Here is a 23084-nt window from a genome sequence, read left to right as displayed (position 1 = left end):
ACCAAATTCACTTGCTTGTGCCAACAGTGCATTTTCCCCACTGACTTGAATTTTGCATTTTATAACTTAGAACAGAATATGACCATTAAAGATATGCTTGTGTTCTAGAAGATGAAAATACACAAATTAAAGATGAGAAGTAATTGTCTCCTGCGTGTCTTGAAATTAGTTTAAAATTAATTAAGAGTAAAGTATAATATTCCAAAGTAGCCCTATTTCACTTTTATTCAAGTCCTATTTTAATACTTAACAAGCATGGAATTAAGCAAGGAGTATAGTTAAAATAAAATTTATTATGTAAACAAAGAGGTGCAAATCAGGAGTTTGAGCAAAAAGTAGATGGAAGAGAATATCCAGAGTAAAAACTGAAATGGAGAAAAGGCAATATGAAATTTGTCATGACATGTTGCATCTGCTAATATTGGTGGAAGCAATTTACTGATAACTTGCAGTAATGCATGGCATTGTGCTCATCTTATTCCCCCCTCTAATGTACAGCTCTACTGTAACACATTTGGGACAAGATTCTGGGTATGTCTATACTACCCGCCAGATTGGCGGGTAGCAATCGATCTATCGGGGATCGATTTATCACATGTAGTGTAGACATGATAAATCAATCCCTAATTGCTCTCCCGTTGACTGCTGAACTCCATCTCGGCGAGAGGTGAAAGCAAAGTTGACGGGGGAGCGGCCGCCGTCAGTGCCATGTCGCGAGGATGTGAAGTAAGTGATTTTAAGTTGCTCTAAGGTACGTTGACTTCAGCTACGCTATTCTCGTAGCTGAAGTTGCGTGTCTTAGATCGATTCCTCCCCCACCCCCAGCGTAGACCAGGCCTCAGTGACAGGAGATTAAATCTGCAGTAATGCCACTGAAATCAGGGGTCTCACTCCCAGGTCTACACCACAATCTTTGAGATCAAAATCTGACCCTCTTTCTTGGAGTTTCATAATAGTATATGAAATAGTGTAAATCACATAAACCAACATTATTTTGGGTAGGAAAAGTGCAATTCCAATAGCTAGGTATGGTGAAGGGGACTACAATCATGCAAATACCCATATTGTGCTCTATGGCTCAGGCACTTTGTCCCGTCTTCAGAGGAATGAAGCAGCTGTGCATCCCAAGTGAATTATATTTCATGGATTAATTTCAAATTTGTGACTTTTGGACGTAATGTACTTGTTACTTTTATATAATACCCTATGGCAAATGGTAGTTGTTTCAGGGAATACCTAGGAGATGGTTATAATTCTAGAATAAGAGTAAAATCTTTCTCGCATTACTTACATGAGTAGTACACTTGAAGTTATGGAACATAGTAGGACTATTCAGGAGAGCAAGGTGCCAATTTTATGCATAATTGGCAAAGCATAACTGTTCAGTTGTATTTTCGTTTGATAGAACTGTAATGTATTTTCTTTTTTTTACAGTTTAATTTAGGACTCAAAATTTTGGAAATAAAATATACATGGCACAGAATTTAAAGGTTCTTCAGACAATTTTAATTCTGCTACTTCAGGATTACATCTCGGCTGAAGATGGTGAAATAAGAGCAAGTAAGAGATATTTATTTAATTTTTATTTACTTGTCCTGGCTAGTTAAAAACAAGTGTAGCGTATTTAGAGGACTGGATTATGATATCTGTATCCAGGTCCACATATAATACTTACTAGGATGAAATGTCAATGGTGAATTGAGGAAGGGAAAGAGCATATTTGGATACAGACTGGCTAACCTAGTGAGGAGGGCTTTAAACTAGGTTTGAAGGGGGCAGGTGACAAAGCCCACAGGTAAATCAAGAACACGGAGACCTATGAGAAGGTTTGGAATTTGGAGGGAGCATGGGCTGTTAGAGAAGGGATAAAGGAGAGACAAGACAGAACTGGGGGCGGGGGGAATCAAATGAGTATCTTATATGTCTGTATACTAATGCAAGAAGTATGGGAAATAAACAGGAAGAACTCCAAATGCTAGTAAAATAAACACAACTGTGACATAGTTGGCATCACAGAGACCTGGTGGGATAATACACATGACTGGAATATTGGTATAGAAGGGTACATCTTGCTCAGGAAGGACCGTCAGGGGAAGAAAAGGGAGGTGTTGCCTTATATATTAAAAATGTGTACATTTGGACTGAGACTGAGATGAAAACAGAAGACACACTTGTTGAAAGTCTCTGGATAAGGATAAAAGGGGTACAAAACAAGGGTAATGTCATGGTAGGGGGTCTGCTATGGACCAGCTGACCAGGTAGAAGAGGTGGATGAGGCTTTTTTTAAACAGCTAACAAAATCATCCAAAGCACAGGACTTGGTGATGTCTGAGCAGTTGAAGTCCCCCATCATCTGTTGGGAAAATAACAGAGCATGCCACAGATTATCCAATAAGGTCTTGGAATGTATTGGAGACAATTTTTTATTTCAGAAGGTGGAGAAAGCTACCAGGGGAGAGGCTGTTCTAGATTTGATTTTGACAAACAGGGAGGAACTAGTTGAGAATTTGAAAGTGGAAGGCAGCTTGGGTGAAAGTGATCATGATTCTAAGGAATGGTAGGAGGAAGAACAACAAAATAAAGACAATGGATTTCAAGAAGACTGACTTAGCAAACTCAAGGAGTTGGTAGGTAAGATCCCATGGGAAGCAAGTGTAAGGGGAAAAACAATAGAAGACTGTTGGCAGTTTTTCAGAGAGACATTATTAAGGGCATAAGAGGAAACAATCCTATGGTGTAAGAAAGATAAAGTATGGCAAGAGACCAGCCTGGCTTAACCAGGAGAACTTCAGTGATCTAAAATTCAAAAAAGAGTCCTACAAAAAGTGGGAACTAGGTCAAATTACAAAGGATGAATATAACTAATAACACAAATATGTATGGACAAAATTAGAAAGGTCAAGGCACCAAACAAGATCAAACTATCTAGAGACATAAAGGGTAACAAGAAAACATTCTACAAATACATTAGAAGCAAGAGGAAGACTAAGGACATGGTAGGCCCATTACTCAATGGGAGTGGGGGTGCGTGGAAATGGAAATGGTTGGTGATTGGATGTCTAACATAGTGAATACCAGTGAAAATGAGGTAGGATCAGAAGAGGCTAAAATAGAGAGAGAACGAGTTAAAAATTACTTGAACAAATTAGATGTCTTCAAGTCATCAGAGCCTGATGAAATGCATCCTAGAATACTCAAGGAGCTGACTGAGGAGATATCTGAGCCATTAGCTATTATCATTGAGAAATAATGGAAGACAGAAGAGATTCCAGGAGACTGGAAAAGGGCAAATATAGTGTCCATCTATAAAAAAGGGAAATAAGGACACACCAGAGAATTACAGACCAGTCAGATTAACTTCTGTACCTGGAAAGAGAATGGAGCAAATTAAGCAATCAGTTTGCAAACATCTGGAAAATAAGGAGGTGATAAGTAACAGTCTGCATGGATTTGTCAAAAACAAATAATGTCATACCAACCTAATAGCTTTCTTTCACAGGGTGACAAGCCTTCCGGATAGGGGGGATATAGTAGATACGATATATTTTGATTTTAGTAAAGCTTTTGATACAGTCCCGCATGACCTTCTCATAAACAAACTAGGGAAATGCAACCTAGATGGACCTACTATAAGGTGGGTGCAAACCTGGTTGGAAAACAGTTCCCAGAGAGTAATTATCAATGGTTCACAGTCATGCTGGAAGGACATAATGAGTGGGGTCCTGCAGGGATCAGTTCTGAGTCTGGTTCTGTTTAATATCTTCATCGATGATTTAGATAATGGCTTACAGTGTACAAGCTGGAAGGGGTTGCAAGTGCTTTGGAGGATAGGATTAAAATTCAAAATGAACTGGAGAAATGGTCTGAAGTAAATAGGATGAAATTCAATAAGGATAAATGCAAAGTACTCCATTTAGGAAGGAACAATCAGTTGCACACATACAAAATGGGAAATGACTGCTGAGGAAGGAGTACTGCGGAAAAGGATCTGGGGGTCATAATGGATCACAATTTAAATATGAGTCAACAGGGTAACACTGTTGCAGAAAACGCGGACATCCTTCTGGAATGTATTAGCAGGAGTGTTGTAAGCAAGGCACGAGAAGTAACTATTCCCCTCTACTCTGCTGTGATTAGGTCTCAACTGGAGTATTGTGTCCAGTTTTGAGTGCCACATATCAGGAAGGATGTGGACAAATTGGAGAGAGACCAGAGGAGAGCAACAAAAATGATTAAAGGTCTAAAAATCATGACCTATGAGGGAAGATTGAAAAATTGGGTTTGTTTAGTCTTGAAAAGAGAAGACTGAGAGGGCACCTAAGTTTTCAAGTATGTAAAAAGGTTGTTACAAGGAGGAAGGAGAAAAAAAATCTTAATCTCTGAGGATAGGACAAGAAGCAATGGGCTAAAATTGCAGCAAGGGAGGTTTAGGTTAGATATTAGGAAAAACTTCCTAACTGTCAGGGTGGTTAAGCACTGGCATAAATTGCCTAGGGATGATGTGGAATCTCCATCATTGGAGATTTTTGGGAATAGGTTAGACAAACAGCTGTCAGGAATGGTCTAGATAATTAGTCCTGCCAAAAACGCAGGGGACTGGAGTAGAAGACCTCTCGAGGTCCCTTCCAGTTCTGTGATTCTATGAATTGTCACTGATGAAGGGTTCCTGATGTATGAACCTGTAGCCATAATATTTTACATTTCCTGCAGGAAGGGAATGTCTCTATTTTTAAAAAGTGGGAACTGATTTTTATTTAATGGAAAATTCCTAAGGGGCAAGTTGAACTCTAATAAGGCTCCAATACCATGACTACTCTTTATTAGATGCATATGGCTTGCTTATTCCAAAATTGTCCTTTGTACTGCCTCTCCCTCGGAAGTCATGTGATTCAGATAGCTGTTTGTGTAGCAACAGTACGACAGTAATATTGAAACTTATGCAGCTTTCATTATGCAGTTGCATTACACTTTGTAATAAAAATAGTGCACCTTCTAACTACTGTGCCCATAAACACATGTTCCACTCTTCTGTTATTGAGCTCAAGTGATTCAATGACATCTCCTTAAAATATAATGGGCTACTAGTGCCATTCAACGAAGTTAAATGCTCTATAATTGTTATTGTAGATGAAGGGTAGCAGTGTCTGATAAATTTTACAGTGGGGTTGTGATCAGAAAATGATTCAGGAAAAATATCTTGCTGTTGAAATTAGCTGTTCACTGGCTGTGTGTGTTTTGTGTCAGATCTGCTTTTTTTTTTTTTTTTTTTTTTTTTTAACTGCTGTTGTCATTGAGGACAAGTATGGAAGAGAAAGCTGCATTCTTTTCTATCTCAGGCATCAAATGCAGTTGCCAGCTGAAGTTCTAATTCCAGAGTTTTTATTGTTGATTATGATTGGTGATAATGGGCACAACAGAGCACAGCTTGATTTTTTTCAGGTGCCATGTCAAGTCTGCAGGTCTAACTGAAAATATCTTGTTTTCGGATAAATTGAGTAGATTTTTTGATGTAGCAATTATAAATGAAGAATTTACAAAATATTTGGCCAGCTGACTACAATATAACTAATTGTTGATAAATGAAAAAAGGATTGCTTGCAGTAGAGAAGATGCCCATTAAAAGTATTGCTTTGATTTTTGTTTTTAGGTTGCAGAACTGCTCCAGCGGATTTAGTTTTCATTTTAGATGGCTCCTACAGTGTTGGCCCAGAAAACTTTGAAATTATCAAAAGGTGGCTCGTCAATATTACAAGAAATTTTGACATAGGGCCAAAGTTTATTCAAGTTGGAGTAGTCCAGTACAGTGATTACCCTGTACTTGAAATCCCACTAGGAGCTTATGATTCCACTGAAAATCTAATCAGAGAAATGGAATCCATACAATATTTAGGTGGAAATACGAGAACAGGAAGAGCTATTCAGTTTTCGATTGACCACCTTTTTGCTAAATCCTCAAGATTTCTAACTAAAATAGCTGTTGTTCTCACTGATGGCAAGTCCCAAGATGAAGTCAAAGATGCAGCAGCAGAAGCAAGAAAAAACAAAATCACTTTGTTTGCTATTGGTGTTGGCTCAGAAATTGAGGAGGATGAACTTAGAGCTATTGCCAACAAGCCCTCATCAACTTACGTATTTTACGTTGAAGATTATATTGCAATATCCAGAATAAGAGAAGTAATAAAGCAGAAACTCTGTGAAGGTAAACCTTAATATATCTTTGGAACATAGATAGTCTTAAAATCTTGTGATATGTACTGCTGTGTGAATATTGCAGTATTTCAGTGGTGTCCTTTTGGGAAGTATATAGCTCAGGCACTAATGAATAATAATAACTTTTGTTAGCTATTGTATGAGCTACTCTTGATTTTGATGCAGTATTTTTTTCTATTAAAAGAGGAAGCATTTTTGAGGAGCGATATGTTAATATGTTGTATATTTTAATCTCAGTGTGTTATTTTTATATGAAAATCTTCCCTTTGCTTTACCAGAATTTGCAAACACAAATCACTCAAGCTCTTTGCATTAGTGCTGAAAATATTGAGTTTAATTTTAATGCGTGTTGAGTTAAACTTTCAGGGATAAAAAAGAAAAGTGTTAATACTAGTTCTCTATTTCCAGTTGCTTTTGGTTTAAGTCTGCAACACTGTTTTATCACCTCGTCTTAACAAATGGGAAGAGAGGTCCCATTAATAATAGGAGTGCTTCTGCTAGCATGTGCTGAGAAGCCCAGGAGAGATTTAAAGGCTTTTGCTACAATTCCAGTGGATTTTGCCAAAATATTCTGCATAATTTTTAAACATTTTTTGTAGAAGAATTAGCCAAAAATAACACTTTAAAGTGACTTTTTAAACTTCAAATGTTAGAAAAATAACAGCTAATTGAATTTTTATGACAACTTCATGAAACACTGACATTCCTCTAAAAAGTTAGCATAATGCTTCCAAAATCCATCACACAGAAGGACTTTGTTATGCTTTGTTTACAATGAATGTAGCATGCGTCAGCAGCATGTTTGTTGTGCTTGTTATACTATTAAGAGTTGATGTAAGACATACTTCAGGGGTACGATGTTTCTGCATTTAGCAGGAGCAAAATAAAAATATTTTCCTTTGTTTTTATCTTGAAGTATAGACCTCATTGAAAAAAATGTGGTAATTGTTTGTTTATGTTGAGGTACAAGTGTTATTCTCTTCATACATAAATGAAAATCACAATCATCCAATGTACTGTAGTTGATATACTGTAACTTAAATTGGGGGAAGCCAATCTGAAAAATGACTGAAGTCCACTTAAACATAGAGATTCTTTAATAAAAAAATGATACAGGGAAAAGTTTCCTAGAGAAAAGACTTGTAGATTATTTTTTACATACAATTTCCCAAGGTAGACCTCAACTCAGGTATCCTCTGAAGGATACCATTGCCTAAATCTGATTCTTCAGAAGAGGATCAACCTTCCCTATAAACAATCTGGCCAGTTGTGCAGTGGTGTATATACAGGACTCCCTTCCTGAACCCTGGGTTAATCAATGACTGTCCTGAAGTACGTGATTTAGTTACCTGCTTTAGAATATGTGTGTTACTAATGGCCATAAAATTATTCAGCGCCTTTTAAAAACCTAGTTGCTGTATTTCTCTCTCTCCCATGGCAGCAAATTCTATATGCTAACTACACATTGCATCTGACTACCTTCACCATCCCTGTTGTGGGCAAATGACTCCATGTACATTATGAGGGCAGGCTTCCCCAGTCCCCACGTTTGGAAGGAGCCACAAAACTCTTTGCCTAATGGACATCTTTCTTCTATCTATGTCCTGTACCAGAGCTATTATCCAGGGATGAATCCTTCTCTCTTTATTTCTATAACACACACATGTACTAGTATCAATAGGCAATTAGGGGATCTCATTCTCATGAATCCGATCATTGGGAAGGGACCAGTCTCAGCCGTCTATGCCCTGACTAAACCAACAATGAGCTATGCATCTACCCTCTTGAAATAGGAAGCAGCTTCTGTAACTGGATGTCTGGGGTGCCCGTGTGTATCTGAGTAATGGCTGAGATAGTCTATCTTTAATAAAAAGCTTTACAGAAATGGAGCTATAATAATGTTTTACATGTCTGTACTGCCTTTCATCTGAGGAGCTCAAACTGTTTTAGTGACAGTGGGTATGTCTCCCACACTAGGTTCGTCTACATTGCAGTGGGAAGCAAGCTTCCCAGCCAGGACAGAAAGGCTGATGCTAGCAGGGCTCAAGCTAGTTTGGTAAAAATAGCACTGTGGTCATTGTGGCTCCAGTGGAGACATGGGCTAGCCACCTGAACTCAAACCCAGAGGGTCAGGTGGGCTTGAGAGCCCAAGCTGCCACCCAAGCCACAATGTTCACACTGCTATTTTTAGCATGCTAGCTTGAGTCCTACTTGCACAAGTCTATCTGCCTGGGCTGGGAGTCTCACTCACAATTTCGATGTGGACATACCCCTTGTTCCCGCCGCAATATCCATCAGGTCCCCAGGAGAACAAGCTGTGCACAGCAGCTATTTCCATCCACAAACACACAGAGATCCAAAAGTTTAGTGCTGTGTGGAGGGGATTTGGAGGCCACCTGGCAAAGAGGGAAACGTGTGACAGAGGTTCTGCTTCCAGGCCCTTGTATTTTGAGGCTTTTCTACTCCATTTTTCATTCATTCATCTCTTCTAAATCCTGTAGCATGGAGAAATATTTGACCCAAAGAGTTTAAGTATTTCTTCCATAGTCTTGTTTTGGCATTGAAACAAAGAAGTTGAGAACTTTATACTTTAGCCTAAAATCTTTCACAGTTTGTCGAACAGATGCAGTATCAAATAGCAGTTTTAGTGTTTTCAGAATTGATTGCTGTCAACTATTCTGTCTATTGCTTTATAGAATCTGTTTGTCCAACAAGAATTCCAGTGGCAGCTCGAGATGAAAAAGGATTTGATATTCTTCTAGGATTAGGTGTGAAGAAAAAGGTTAAAAAGAGAATTCAAATCCCATCTTCTAATGCAAAAGCTTATGAAATAACATCAAACATCGACTTGTCAGAATTTACGAGGTACTTCATTGTAGAAAGTTTATATAGTTTGGGATAAAAATGCGGTTTATTAAAATGTATGGGATTTGTTTCAGAATTTCCCATTTAGAATTTATGTGTTTTTTCCCCAGGAATGTGTTTCCAGAAGGTCTTCCTCCATCATATGTGTTCGTTTCCACTCAGAGGTTTAAGGTCAGAAAGACATGGGATTTGTGGAGGATTCTAAGCCTGGACGGGAGGCCGCAAATAACAGTTACTGTAAATGGGGAAGATAAAACATTATCCTTTACTACAACAAGCTTAGTAAATGGAACTCAGGTTGTCACTTTCACTGCACCTCGTGTCAAGGTAATTTACATTTACAGTTGATCTTGTATTGGAATATTCATGAGAATACAGGTTTATTTCCTTGGGTCTTTAACTTTTGTTAAGATATACTAGCTCCTGAATTTGTAAATATTTGAAAATAGCTGAATGATGCCTCATACTACATGCTGGTGTTAGTTGAAAAATTATTTTGTATTTATTACAAAGATAGCATCTCTGTCATTTAGTAAATGTATTTTAATAAAAATAATCTAATTTTATAGATGGATTTTGCTACTGTGTGTGTAGAGCAATGGTTTTCAACCTCTTTTCATTTGCGGGCCCCTTTGGAAATCTTAGCTATAAACTGCAGATCCCCAGGGATCCGCGGACCATCGGTTGAAAACCATAGATTTATGGTAGCAACAACCTTTTGTGGACGCCTTCGACATTGTTCACAGACCTACAGGAGTCCATGGACCACACCATCAAAACCACTGCGGTAGAGGTTTCAAATTCATTAATTATTTTCCATGTATTTATTTTATTTTTTAATTAAAATAATTGTTTTCTGGTAGATTGGTTAGAAACTTGTGAATTTCAGTGCAACCTGGTTTATCCAGTTCTGAGTCGAGTGAAAATGTCCTCATCTGTTTTTTTTTTTTTTTTTTTTTTTTTTTAAATTCGAATAATAGACAATCTGCACTAAATTTATTAGAACCGTCCAAGGACTTTGGAGTCCCAGAAACATTTTAGATAAACAAAGTTGTACTTTACTGGTATCTAAAATATTGGATTGGATATGAATGCTCATAAGAATAAATATGAAATAGTCTCTGCAGATCTTCACAGACTCTCCAGAGAGAGTAACCATTTCTGTGATTCCCCCATGGCAAAATTAAGTTTAATTCTTGACCATTGTTGTTTGAAATTGTTTACTCATTCCACTTCTTAGAAGACAAATAGCACATGATAAGGAACATCATGTAAACAAAGGTGCCAACTGGAGTCTTAGGCAGCAGAGATAGCATTAAACTTTTAATATTAAAGAACCCTCTTACTTTAGAGGCGGGGAAGACTGTGTTGCCATGCCAGAGTTGTAACAGTTCTGTAGGTGAATAGGTGGCTTCAGGGCTGTTAATCCAACATTTTTCTTTTACAATTAAATTTGCATAAAAATGTTAAGTGTCAGAGGGGTAGCCGATTAGTCTGGATCTGTAAAAGCAGCAAAGAGTCCTGTGGCACCTTAGACTAATGTATTGGAGCATGAGCTTTTGTGGGTGAATACCCACTTCGTTGGATGCATGTAGTGGAAATTTCCAGAGGCGGGTATAAATATGCAAGCAAGAATCAGGCTAGAGATAACGAGGTTGTGTGTTCACTGGATATCTTTTCTGATCAATTTTAAAAACCGCAGGTGAAAAGCAATTCTGAGTTTTGAAAAAAAAGTAGGGCTGTTGATTGATTAATTGCATTTAACTCTGTGAATTGAAAAATACCATTTCTTTTGTCATTTTTACAGTGCAAATATTTGTAATAAAAATAAAGTGAGCACTGTACACTTGTAATTGAAATCAATATATTTGAACACATAGATAACATCAAAAATATTTAAATAAATGGTATTCTATTACTGTTTAGCAGCGCAATTAATCGTGCAATTAATCGTGATGAATTTTTAATTGCTTTACAGCCCTAACAAATAGTCTTTTATTTTCTTTACATTTGTTTTTTCAACTTAGTATCCTGAAGGTGAACAGTAGTAGTACTTATATAGTGCTTTACATATTCAAACTCCGGCAGAGCAGTCGTTTTGTGAATGCCAGTGGTGCCTAAATGTTGGATTTAGGTACCTAAGTTTGCAGTCAGGCACCTAAGTCCCTTTGGGAATCTAGCCCCTAGGCTACTAAGTCCTATTGTCCTTTAATGAGATTTAGGGTCCTAAGTGAATGAAAATAGGATTTAAGCTCTTATGAATATTTTACTTATGGTCTTTATCATCTTGGCTAGCTCACTGCTTAACAAGATTCCTCTCTGAATTTTTGCAAATGTGAGGTGCGCTCTCTCTCTCTCTCTCTCTCTTTATTTATATCCAGCGAAGTGGAGTATGGGAAAGTGACTTTTTTTTAAAAACAAAAAAAAGAAAAAAGGTTTAAAACTATTAGTTATTTTTAAATGGCTTAGCAGAATCTTGATTGTAAAATAAAGGTCATCTTGTGACATTTTTTTTCTATCATATATATCTTTTGCATTTTTTTTTTTTTGCTCTGACACAGCCATGACCTTTGCTATATTTTGCCATCACAAACAACCAGCCTTATTAATGGATAAAAACAAGTAGATAAATAGTTGAGATCAAATTTCATAATTCTTTAAATTTAGGAAATTATATTTTAAAGTCCTCTTATTTTCTCCATTTTCTTAGATATTGTTTGATGAAGGCTGGCATCAAATTCGTCTGTTGGTAACAGAAGCACATGTAACTTTGTATATAGATGATCAAGAAACTGAAATGAAGCCATTACATCCTGTTTTAGGTATCTACATCAGTGGACTAACCCAAATAGGGAAATACCCTGGGAAAGAGGAAACTGTACAGGTGAGTCTAGGATATTGTCAGATGTAACATAGTTTGATACTATACCAGTTCATAGTCCTGCATTTGTTAATCTTTCACCTAATATTTCATTGCAGCCTTCTATTTCCATGGGGTTATACTTTCTAATATAATTCCTTCTGGGCTGCTGTTTGAGATACATTTTAGCTAGTAATTAAAGAGATATAGTCAACATTAAAAAAAAAAATCACATTTTGGTCTGAATTTCTTTTTCACCACAGCTATTGCAAGTAATGCCTAAGATTGCAGTAAGTGAAAGAGATTAGGGGAAAATATTTGGCTCTTTCTTCAGGTTGCTTAATTTACATGTTTGACAATATATGTGTATATAGTCAGTTTCACTTTTTCCTCTGTATTAGCAGTTGTCCCTGATGTTTGTTCAGGTCTTTCACCCAGCAACAGTGTAGAGAAAATCATTCTTGCCATAATGGCATTCTTGAGTACCCAAGAAGAATTATGTTGCAGTAAAATGAACAGTTTGTTAAAGCTATGTCTTGGCATTAAACGTTATTTAAAACTACTGAACTCTAAGGGCAGGGGAGGAATCTTTTTTGTTGCACTAACAAACAAATGAAATAACAGAAATAAAAGTTCTGTATAGGCTATTCATACAGCAGTATATAGTGCTTCTCTTTCACTTCATCATAGTTTGGAGGGCTCTGAAATGCTTATTCTGTAATTAAGGTTAGATCACAGAAACCTCCTTGGGAGCTGCCTCCTGATGTGCCAAGATGACTACTGCTCCTGCTTTCCTGCCCTGTCAGCTAAGGACTTCAGTGCCCTGCTTGGTTTGTGCCAGACTCGCTAGCCTGCTGCAAACCCAGACCCAGGTCTGAATCACGTCCCCTAACAGCTGTAGTCTTGACTGAAAGCAGCTTACAGAAGTGTTTTTGTCTTTAACACTCAGATGCCCAACTCCCAATGGAGTATAAACCCAAATAAATCCATTTCATCCTGTATAAAGCGTATACAGGTAAACTCATAAATTGTTTGTGCTCTATGACACTAATAGAGAGATGCACAGCTGTTTGCCCACCCAGGTATTAATACATACTCTGAGTTAATTAAAAAGTAAAAAGTGATTTAAGTGGTTCCAAGTAGTAACAGACAGAACAAAGTAAGTCATCAAGCAAAATTAAATAAAACATGCAAATCTATGTCTAGTCAAATTGAATACAGAAAAGATCCTCTCCAGTTCCAGAATGCTCCCTATTACAGACTAATCTCCTTTTAGCCTGGGTCCAGCAATCACTCTCACCCCTTGCAGTCACTGCCCTTTGTTCCAGTTTCTCTCAGGTATCCTTGGAGGTGGAGAGGCTCTCTCTTCAGCCAGCTTAAGGCCAAATGGAGGGGTCTCCCACAGGCTTAAATAGACTCTCTTGTGGGTGGAGACCCCCTCCTCTCTCCTATGCTAAGTCCAGCTCCAAGATGGAGTTCTGGAGTCAATTGGGCAAGTCACATATCCATGCATGACTCACATTTTCTTACCAGGTAGCAGCCATGGGTCACATGCTACCTTGAACGTCCTCAAGTAGACTTCTTCTGTGGATTGGAGCATTCCAAGATTCATTGTCCTTTAAGTGTTTCTTGATTAGGTACTTAATTTCAACATTCCTTTCTCCAGAAACTGACCAAATGCTCTACTAAGGATATTTAGAAATCAAGCCAGTACACAGCCAATATTCAAATGATACATGCATACAGATAGGATTAATAGATTCAGTAGATCATAACCTTTACATAGATATGTTACATGGCATATTAGCATATCACATATTCCAGTTATTTCATATATATTCATAAGCATATTTCCATAAAGCATTATGGGGCATGGCATCACAAAGGTGTTCCCAAATGTAGTGCTACTGAAACTTAATCCACTGGTATTCCACTTTGAGTCAGGACAGCCAAGGGATTTGTTGTGGCAGGAGCGGGCAGAGCCTGGAGCAGGCAGCTGGTAGTATCTTCGACGAGGTAGTGATGTTGAGCAGAATGGAACAGCTGCTTTCATTAGGACGCTATACACCTGCTTTGGTATCACCCTGTTAAACCCTTGCTTGTGGATTTGGTGGTCCCTTAAGACTCTCAGGGAATTACCTCAGATGACTCATGAGGCTCAGAACATCCTTAACAGTACCCCCCTGAAAAAGATGCCTGCTAGGCGTCCTTCAACCTGATTTATAATGGTGTGACTGATGTAATTCTCAAAGTAGGGTGTGTGTGTATGCTGTTGGTTGGCTTCCACCAACAATAAGCCACCCCATTACCCTCCCAAACAACAAGATTCATTAGCTTCCCCTGGTGAACTTTGGATCTACTTCACCAAGTACTCCTCATGTCCCTAGATGGGTGGAGGTGGTTGCTGGGAAAGGAGTTGTTGATATGGTCTTTCAGAAGGGATGATGGGACATTGACTATGTTTTCATCATCTTGGGCAGTTGGAGTTTGAAGGCTACAGGATTGATCTTCTGGATGACCCAGAATGGGCCAAGTATCAGTAATCTAACTTTTGTGAAGGTTGGGGAAAGCCAATGTGCTGTGTGAAGAGCCATTATTTATCTCCAACTATGAGGGGTTTCCTTGTTTGTAATCCCCTATGACCAATTCTAGGTGGGCTTTCAACTCCTTGACATGGTGCACATGTTCGAGTAGATTGAAGGCTCTTGGGGTACATGTGAGACTTTTGGCATGGGTAGGTGGAACTGGGAGTGGAAACCTTGTTGGCATAAAAAGGATGGTGGTGGTTTGATCTCTGGTCAGAGTTGTTATATGCAAATTTGGCAGAAGGGAGGAGTGAAACCCAGTCATTATAATGGTAATGATAAAGCAACAGAGGTATTGCTCAAGAATTTGAATAATTCATTCCATCTGTCCATCAGCCTGGGGTTGATAAGCCAAGGAGACATGTAGATCCACATATAAGAATTTGAACAGCTGTCTCCAGAAATGTGAAATTAACTGCAGTCCTTGATCAGATGTAATGTTAGATGGTAGACCAGGGAGTTTGAATACATGGTTGAAAAACAGTTGGGCTGCGACTGCTGCAGTGGAAATCTGAATGCCTGACAGAAAATGGGACATTTTTGTAAGCAGGTTGACAAAAACTAGCACAGTTGTGTGGCCTTGGTAATTGGGAAGCTAAATGATAAAGTCCACAGAGATGGATGACCACGATTGAGATGGAATTGGCAGTGGAATCAAAATGCCCAGGGGTTTGGTGCAGGGAGTCTTCATTCAAGTGCATGTGTCACAGGAGTTAATGTAGTACTACATGAAAAAATGTATTTTTGGCCATCTGAAATTTCAAGAGCCTCAGCGTTTTCCGGGCGGCCGAAATGACCAACTGGAGTGAATCATAACATAGCCTGAGTATTGCTAGATTTGGCTGACTGTTTGTTTGAGGTATAAATGCAGTATTTTAATAAGAGGACAATAGGGAAACAAATGTTTTCTGGGCATCTGACTCGGCTAGATGCAGTTGTTGGCAGTAGCTTGCCTTGAATTATACCTCTTCCATCCTCCAAGAGATGTTTGGATTATGCACTGAGAGCAAAGAACATAATCAGGAAGTGTGGCAAGCTGATTATATTGAGGATATGTCTTCACTACCTGCCGAATCGGTGGGTAGTGATCGATCCAGCAGGGATCGATTTATCACATCTAGTCTAAATATGATAAATGGACCCCCGAGCACGCTCCCGTAGACTCCTGTATTCTAGTACTATGAGAGACACAAGCAGAGTCGACAGGGGAGCAGCACCAGTTGACTCATCTTGGTGAAGACACCACAGTAAGTTGATCTCAGTATCACAATAAGTATTGCGTAACTTAGATTGATTTACACCCCCCACCCAACACACAGTGTAGACCAGGGCTTAATTGCAGAGTTTCCTGATGGTCTTGGATTTTTGACTTGGAGGGGCACAATTTCATGCTACCATCAATTAGCTTCACTTGGTTTGGGGTGAGCATCTTCTGCACTGGAAGTTGAGTAGCTTTGGTGAGCCCATCATCCATAAAATTACTAGAAGCACTGGAATCCATGAGCAAAAGCTGAGTGCAACTCACTTTTAATCGGGATTAAGAGGTGGAGGAAGACCTGCATTGTGGAGGGTGACAGTTTGTGGCTGCCAAGATACATAATGACAGAAGAGGGTGCTTTTGTGGAGGACTCAATTTCTTGGTTACATCCAGCAGCAACCTCTGTAACAGGGCTGGACATGGTTGTTTTCCAAGGGTCTAGATTTAAGGGGGTACTCAGTAACTAAGTCCACCATAAAGTAGGGAAAGGTTGTTCTATCCCCAGTACTCCTTCTCTTGATCCATGAGGTGCCTTTGCATCACATCAGTCTTCATAGGCTCCTGCTATGGAATAATGCTTGGGGATGGCTGGAATGGAGCAGATCTAAGCTGGAGTTGTGGCTATGTCCTCTTCTTTTCTTGGCATTGCTTAGACAGATGACTGTCGATCCAGATGCACAATTTGATATGAGTTCAGAATTGTGGGGGATTTGACTTGGACCAATTAATCTTTTATGTTGTCATTCAGACTCTGGTGGAAATGGTAGATCTGGGCTGACCCTCTCCATGCCGTGTTGGCAACCAGATGCTGAAAGTGAGCAGCATATGCCGAGATAGGCTGATGGCCTTGTCTGAGAAACTGCAAGGCAGATTCAATAGTGCGATTCAGATTGTCGAATGTTACCAAAAAGCTGTGGATGGACTCATCAAAATTAGTCAGCATTGGGCCCATCTGCTCCAGAAGCAGTGATTCTCAGTCTAAGGTTTCATCAGTCAATAAATGGATGATAAGCCCAACTTAGGTCTGGTCATCAGGATACATTGTGGGACACATCCAGAACAAAAAGAGGCACTGGTTAAGAAAACCGTGGAACATCTGGCAATTCGCATGAAATCTTTCTGGCAGTGGAACCTTTGGGCCATGTTTCAGAGGGATCATAGCTGGTAGTACTGGAGGTACTGGAGATACTGGGATTTGTGAGCAGAGAGAGCCATTCTCCAGTTGCAGCTGGGCAAATTGATCCTGAAGATGGTGGGCCAACCATGCCAGGTGATCAGCCATTGCTTGAGCAGCAGGAGCAGGGGCAGTCTCTCAGCACTGCTGGGAGTATCCCCAAAAGCTGGGAGTATCCCCAAAAGGTAGCCATGTTGAGCAGAATGGGGTGGCTCAGGCTCAGGGATGACTCAGTCTCAGAACACTCAGGGTATGTCTTTATTGCAATTAAAAATCCACAGCTGGCCTGTGTCAGCTGACTTGCGCTTGCAGGGTTTGGGCTGTTGGGCTATAAAATTGAAGGGTAGATGTTTGGGCTTGGATTGGAGCCCAGGTTCTGGGACCCAGTGAGGGTGGAGTGTCCCAGTGCCTGGGCTCCAGCCTGAGCCCAAATGTCCACATTGCAGTATTATAGACCCATAGCCTGAGTCAGCAGCCATGGGCCAATCACATGTTTTATTGCAATATAGAGAAACCCTCAGGCTCAGGGATGACTCATGAGACTCAGAACACTCATCACACTTTGCTTGCTGTCCCCACTACATTTCCCCCGTGTACAAACTTAAAGCTCAGCTGTTGCTTGGCACCCATTTGTTTGTGAACATTTTAGTCTCCATTCAAATTGAGTGTGTTCCAATCCCAGTCTTGCATAAACTGATGGTTCAAAATTTGGATTGCCTTAAAACCTGTTGAATAAGAGATGGATCATGGCAGTATATTAGGACCCAATGCAGAAAATGGACCTTGGCTGCATTGCTAAAGGCTTGTTTCTGCCACCCTTACAGTACTGCCAAATGTCATACATATCATGGGAAAGCCCTGACATGCCTACCTACTTTCCAGCTATGATCTCACAAATGTAGCTGGGCTGCAAGCAAGGGAGCAGGGATTTCCTAACAACCATCTAGGCTTCCATAATTCTGGTTCTGGTCCATGACTGGGACTCCTAGGTGCCATGGCAATGCAAATAATAATAATAAACTTGATAGCTGCACCCTTCCTCGTGCTGAGTAGACCAACTGACTGAAGGGGAAGGTGGTTGTTAGTTGAAACAGCTGAGATGTTAAATTAGTGAAATGATAGTTGCCCTTCAAAACTGAGAACCATTTATCTAAAGAAAAGGTACCTGATCTCTTCTTGATACTTTCACATAATTTCCATTGATGTCAGAGGAATTACTTGTGCATATTGAGGAGAGGATAAAAGTTGCAAGCAACTACTGTCCCATCATTCGTTTACAGGAAGCAGAAAGCACATAGCATATGAAGTTGTGTCCCTGCTGTGCTGCCTTTATCATGCTTGAAAACTGTTAATGTTTGATTCTAGTCTGCCAAAATAAAATATGGAAAAGCCTGTAAGTATTTTTGATCTATTTAAGGAGTGTAAAACACCTTTTTTTAATAGCTATGTGCTACCACAAAAAAGTAAGCAAAATTTTGGCATTATAAGTAATTGCTAGCAATAAAACTATAGTACATAAAGCGTTCAAGATGTTTACTAAATAAATGAAATCCAGTTGTTAATTTCTTATGATTTCTTCATTTATAACAGTGTGGTACGAGATGTTACTAATTAGACTGAAAATATTAGTGGCAACTCTGGGAAATATTGAGTTACTTAAATTAGATTAATTGTTTTGGTTTCTTTGAAAGATATATTTTCTTTTGTTTTCTCTGTTTAATTTCTTAAATCTTTAAATATAAACAATCAGACTTTTTAAAGATATATTGTGTTTTGCATCATTAGGGTGCTTGAACATGCACATAGATTAAAGCAAGGCCTTCTTATAGAATGTTACAGGGTTCCTACTCACTGCTAGTGCGCCTCCTTACATCTAGGTCTGGAACTGTATCTCTTGTTGCATTGGGTACCTCCTTGCTGCTCATTGCTCACACTGTAATAGTCTCTCTTCTGATAACTTGGCCTTTTTGCCAGGTTCCCATTTAGTCCATCCCTTTAAGGATTACGAAGTCCAGGAGGACATCTATCCAAATGCCATGACTGGAAAGGTGTTCAGCCCCTCCTTGGGCTCTGTGCTACAATAGCACTGGCTGGCAGGGGAACCCGGTCCCATCCGCTACACCAGGTTCCAGCCCAGGGACACTATAACCAGCAATCCAGGTCCTCAGTCCCTGCCCCTGTCGCTGTTTCCTTGGGCTTCTTCTGACAAAACCTCCCTGTCTTCTGTTTCCTGGTTCTGGGTTTCCACTGGAGCTTACTCTATTCCCCATGACTACATCACCCCTCCTAGCCTCTTGCTAGACTCCTTACTCCAGGACAGGCTCTGAGGCCTTACTCTCCTCCTTGTCCCTGATGATCCCCCTCATACGAGGGAGTTACTGAAGACTCTTTTCCCTGCAGCCCCATTCTACTCTCAGTTTCTTCGCTTTATGTTGACCCAGCCCTTTCATAGGTGGCTTTATAGTGCTTCACTTTCACTTCACCCTGGCCCTCCTTCTCTGAGGTGACACCAGCTGACCTAATTGGCCTCTCAAGCCCTCATTAACCCTGTTGAGGCTGGTGTGGGGCCATACCCCATCACAAATAAATTGTCTTGTTTTTAGACCTTCAGCAGTACTCTCTCTGGGTATCCTGCATTTTACTTATTTTCAGAAATGCTTGAGACCTCTTTTTATAATCTCTTAAATTTTAGGCACCTGCCTGGTCTGTCTGTGAGTCAGTGTTCTCAATGAAATTATGTTTGTGCTGTAAAATGGTTCTCTGCAAGAAAGACTGGATTGTGTTGCAGATTTCTTGTAGAATCTGACATTTATTTTTACTGGAATTAGAGATGGAAGAGATATAAAAGGTCATCTAATTCATCCTTCTTGCCAAATCAGCATTGTTCCCCTCATTGCATTTGTAGTCTTGTGCAATCTAGTTTTTAAAATAGCTTGAGGAATGAGGCTTCAACCACTTTCTTAGAAGGCTGTTCCTTAGTTAATAAATGTCATGCCAGGAAATTTTGCCTGAAATTAAGAAAAGATTTAGGAATGTGGAATTGTGCAAGATCCACTGCCTGAGATATTTAAAAGTAGCCTGGAAGAAGCACTAGAATATATAGTAGGGAACAATTTTGCACTGCCAAAGAGATGGTCTTTATGACCTAAATGTTTTTTTGTTTTCTATCTGTAATTACTGAGATTCTGTTTCTCAACATCATGACACATCTTATTCTACAGTAATAGTCAGTTTGGTGGAACATTGGTATATTAACATCTATTATGAAAGACTAAATTGTGCATTTTGTTTTTATTGACAATGTATTCTGAAAGCCTCTACTGAATGAAACCTATTGGATCTGAAGTATGGGAAAGGAGGCTGATTTCACAATAATATAGATATTATGGATAGCGGTACTGTACAGAGATAGAATAAAGGAAAGATTTACCATAAACAGTTTAGTATATTGTATTGTGCAGTCCTCATCCACAGCCAAAGACTGGGGACAATGATTTCTACTGTTTTGAAAAAAAATAGATTATTTTTTCCATAACTGGTCCTGTTGCTTTTACCCATAAAATGTCAAAGTAATGTACACATCAGTCAGTGGGAGCAGTGTGGCTAAAATGCTATAACTAACTACATTCTGAAATTGTCGAACAACCTTATGTGACATGTATGACTTCAGATGAGTTTAAAGATTTTTTTATTTTTTTATATTATCAACTCAGACCATTTAAGAGAGACTGTATTTTAAATTCATTGATTTAACCTTAAATGATTTAACATTTAACTGCTCCTGAACAATGTATTTGGCTTTGACTTATAGTTTGATGTCCAGAAACTAAGAATCTACTGTGACCCAGAACAAAACAACCGAGAAACAGCTTGTGAAATCCCGGGATTTGTGAGTATGATTGATGAACTTTCCAGGATTGTTTGACATTTTATCCAAATAGCTTAAAACACAGGGGCTATCTTAATAATGCAGCTTTTAAAATAAACATTTCTGCATTTATTCAACTACTGCAAACAAATTCTTTCTGGAATTTGAGGAAATCATTCTATGTTTAAACAGGTAACAGCTATATGTATCTGTCAGCTATCAACCTAGTTTTAGAATAGACGTATTTTATAAGACTTTTGTATTTTCCTAGAAGACATCCCTCAATAGGTCTTAAAATATTATTACTTATTTGAAGGTGCAAATGTGAAATCAGTTACGAAGTGAACTCTAAATCTTGTGTGACAAATGCTTTGAGATACTAAGTGCCTTCAATTATATTGATGAAAAGAGCTATCTACTTAAGTGCAACGTATTTTTATCACTACAGTCATCAGTAAATCCCCCTAATCTCTAAAATCTATTATCTATTCAACAGAACTATGTTTCTAGGTTTTTAAATTAGAATTTCCTGTCAAAAAGTATCCCCACTGAAGTTGGTGTGCAAAACTCAATCAACTTCAATGAGGCCTGGATTTCATCCAATGTGTTTTGGATGAGACAAAACTGAAGCTCTAATCAGTTCATGTCAAGGTTCATGGGGCTGAAGAGTGATCCTTAAAGTGGCCCTTGTCCTTACTTGATTGGTTAGAGTTCATTCTATATTGAAATGTTAGTTGTTTGTAGAATGGTGCAGTGAAGTCTAAACCATGTGGGGCTAAATGTTGTAAAGATTTCAGCCTCCTTTTTCAGAACCAGGGTCACCCAGAGAATTCAGGGGGGCCCGGGCACAGGTGGGGGAGCTGCGGCGCTTGTACTCACCTGGTGGTGGTCCGGGTCTTCGGCGGCATTTCGGCAGCACTGAAGGACCCCCAGACTGCTGAAGTGCCGCTGAAAGGACATGGAGCGACTGAAGGGCTCCAGCCGCCAGGCTAGGGCTCGCGGGGCATTTTTCAAGCGGCGGGGAGCCCTTCAGTTGCTCTGCGTCTTCGGCAGCACTGAAGGGCCCCGTCCACCAAAAGCCGGCCGAAGACCCGGATGGGCCCTGTTCAGAACCTAACTACAGCTAGATTTACAGAACTGGGCTGTGTCTAGCAGCTGCCATTCTGATGATTATAGCTGGCTTTTTTTTGAAAGAGCTCAACTTCTGCTATGACACAAATAAGTAGTTAGATTTTCAAAAGAGCTCAGCTTATTGGATTCTGAGCTGTTTGGCAAGCCTGGCCATAGGTACTGAGCACTTTTGTACATCTAGCTCTTGTTTAGGTTCTTACATGGGAGCTGAGCTTCAAAGTCTACAATAGATTTAAACTTACTGGATATAATTATTTCTATAAAGCTTTGTCAACTTAATTGCAGGATTGCATCATCTTGATATTTACAAATTGCTAACGGGATCAGAAAATAAACAAATGCAAACCCCACCACATCCCCCACCACATGATCATATCCAGACAAAAAGATCCCTTTTTGCCAGTTTGGTTTCACTTATTTTTGTCATAAATGAAATTCACATGTCACTGTGAAAATCTGAAGGTGCAGTGATGTGTTAAAGAATGCATAGCACTGTGGCCATATCAGTATGGATTTGATTGTGTCAGAGTAGTAAGCTAAGCATGGTTTGCTTGGTCAGCACTTGCATGAGGACTCTACTAAAGGTAATGGTTTGGGCAATCCACTAAAGGAGACTACCCCATAATTTCTGTTGTGCTAGGAGATTTCAGAATGTATAGTTCTGTGCTATTACAGATACCAGAAACCTCATTGCAATTACATACAACCCATAGGTTAGTATGTGGCTGCATCCTACATAGGCACAAAGAGAGGGAAGAGAAAATTAAGCCAATCCTCTCCTCACCCTTCCATGACCACACAGGATCTACCCAGGTCTTGAGTTAGGACATGAAAAGGGCAGGGACTTCACACCTGCTATTTGGGAACTGTTTATAAAAATATATGTATATTTTCCTTTACAAATATTGCTACACTCTTAAACTGTTTCTTTTCATTTCAGAATGGAGAGGTAAGCTCAGTCATAAACCACTCAAACTCAATTTAAGGTAGTATTTACTTTTATATAAACTCAGTATTATGTCATCAGCTGGTAATGTGCAGTTGGTTTTGAGAGATGGAAAGTAGTTTGCAAAAAACTAAAAGCAATGGAATCCAGCTAATCAAAACTTTATTGTCAATGGGCAAACATATTC

General features: G+C 39.2%; 1 protein-coding gene across 3 annotated transcripts in view; it reads left to right on the top strand.

Annotated features, from left to right (window-relative positions):
• COL21A1 (collagen type XXI alpha 1 chain) overlaps nt 1-23084 on the top strand; it is a 214967-nt gene that overhangs the window by 39491 nt on the left and 152392 nt on the right. For 2 of the 3 annotated variants that reach the window (XM_030555640.1, XM_030555639.1), the window contains exons 2-8: nt 1435-1560; nt 5648-6199; nt 8907-9075; nt 9186-9402; nt 11786-11959; nt 20764-20841; nt 22892-22900. In XM_030555640.1, the coding sequence (XP_030411500.1) occupies nt 1473-1560; nt 5648-6199; nt 8907-9075; nt 9186-9402; nt 11786-11959; nt 20764-20841; nt 22892-22900 (1287 nt within the window). In that variant the 5' untranslated portion in view covers nt 1435-1472. The remainder of the gene's footprint in view (nt 1-1434; nt 1561-5647; nt 6200-8906; nt 9076-9185; nt 9403-11785; nt 11960-20763; nt 20842-22891; nt 22901-23084) is intronic. The other variant, XM_030555641.1, reaches the window with a different exon arrangement.

The sequence above is a fragment of the Gopherus evgoodei genome, chromosome 3, assembly GCF_007399415.2.
Source record: "Gopherus evgoodei ecotype Sinaloan lineage chromosome 3, rGopEvg1_v1.p, whole genome shotgun sequence".
Lineage (NCBI taxonomy): Eukaryota > Metazoa > Chordata > Testudines > Testudinidae > Gopherus > Gopherus evgoodei.
This window is presented reverse-complemented; position numbering and strand designations above follow the sequence as displayed.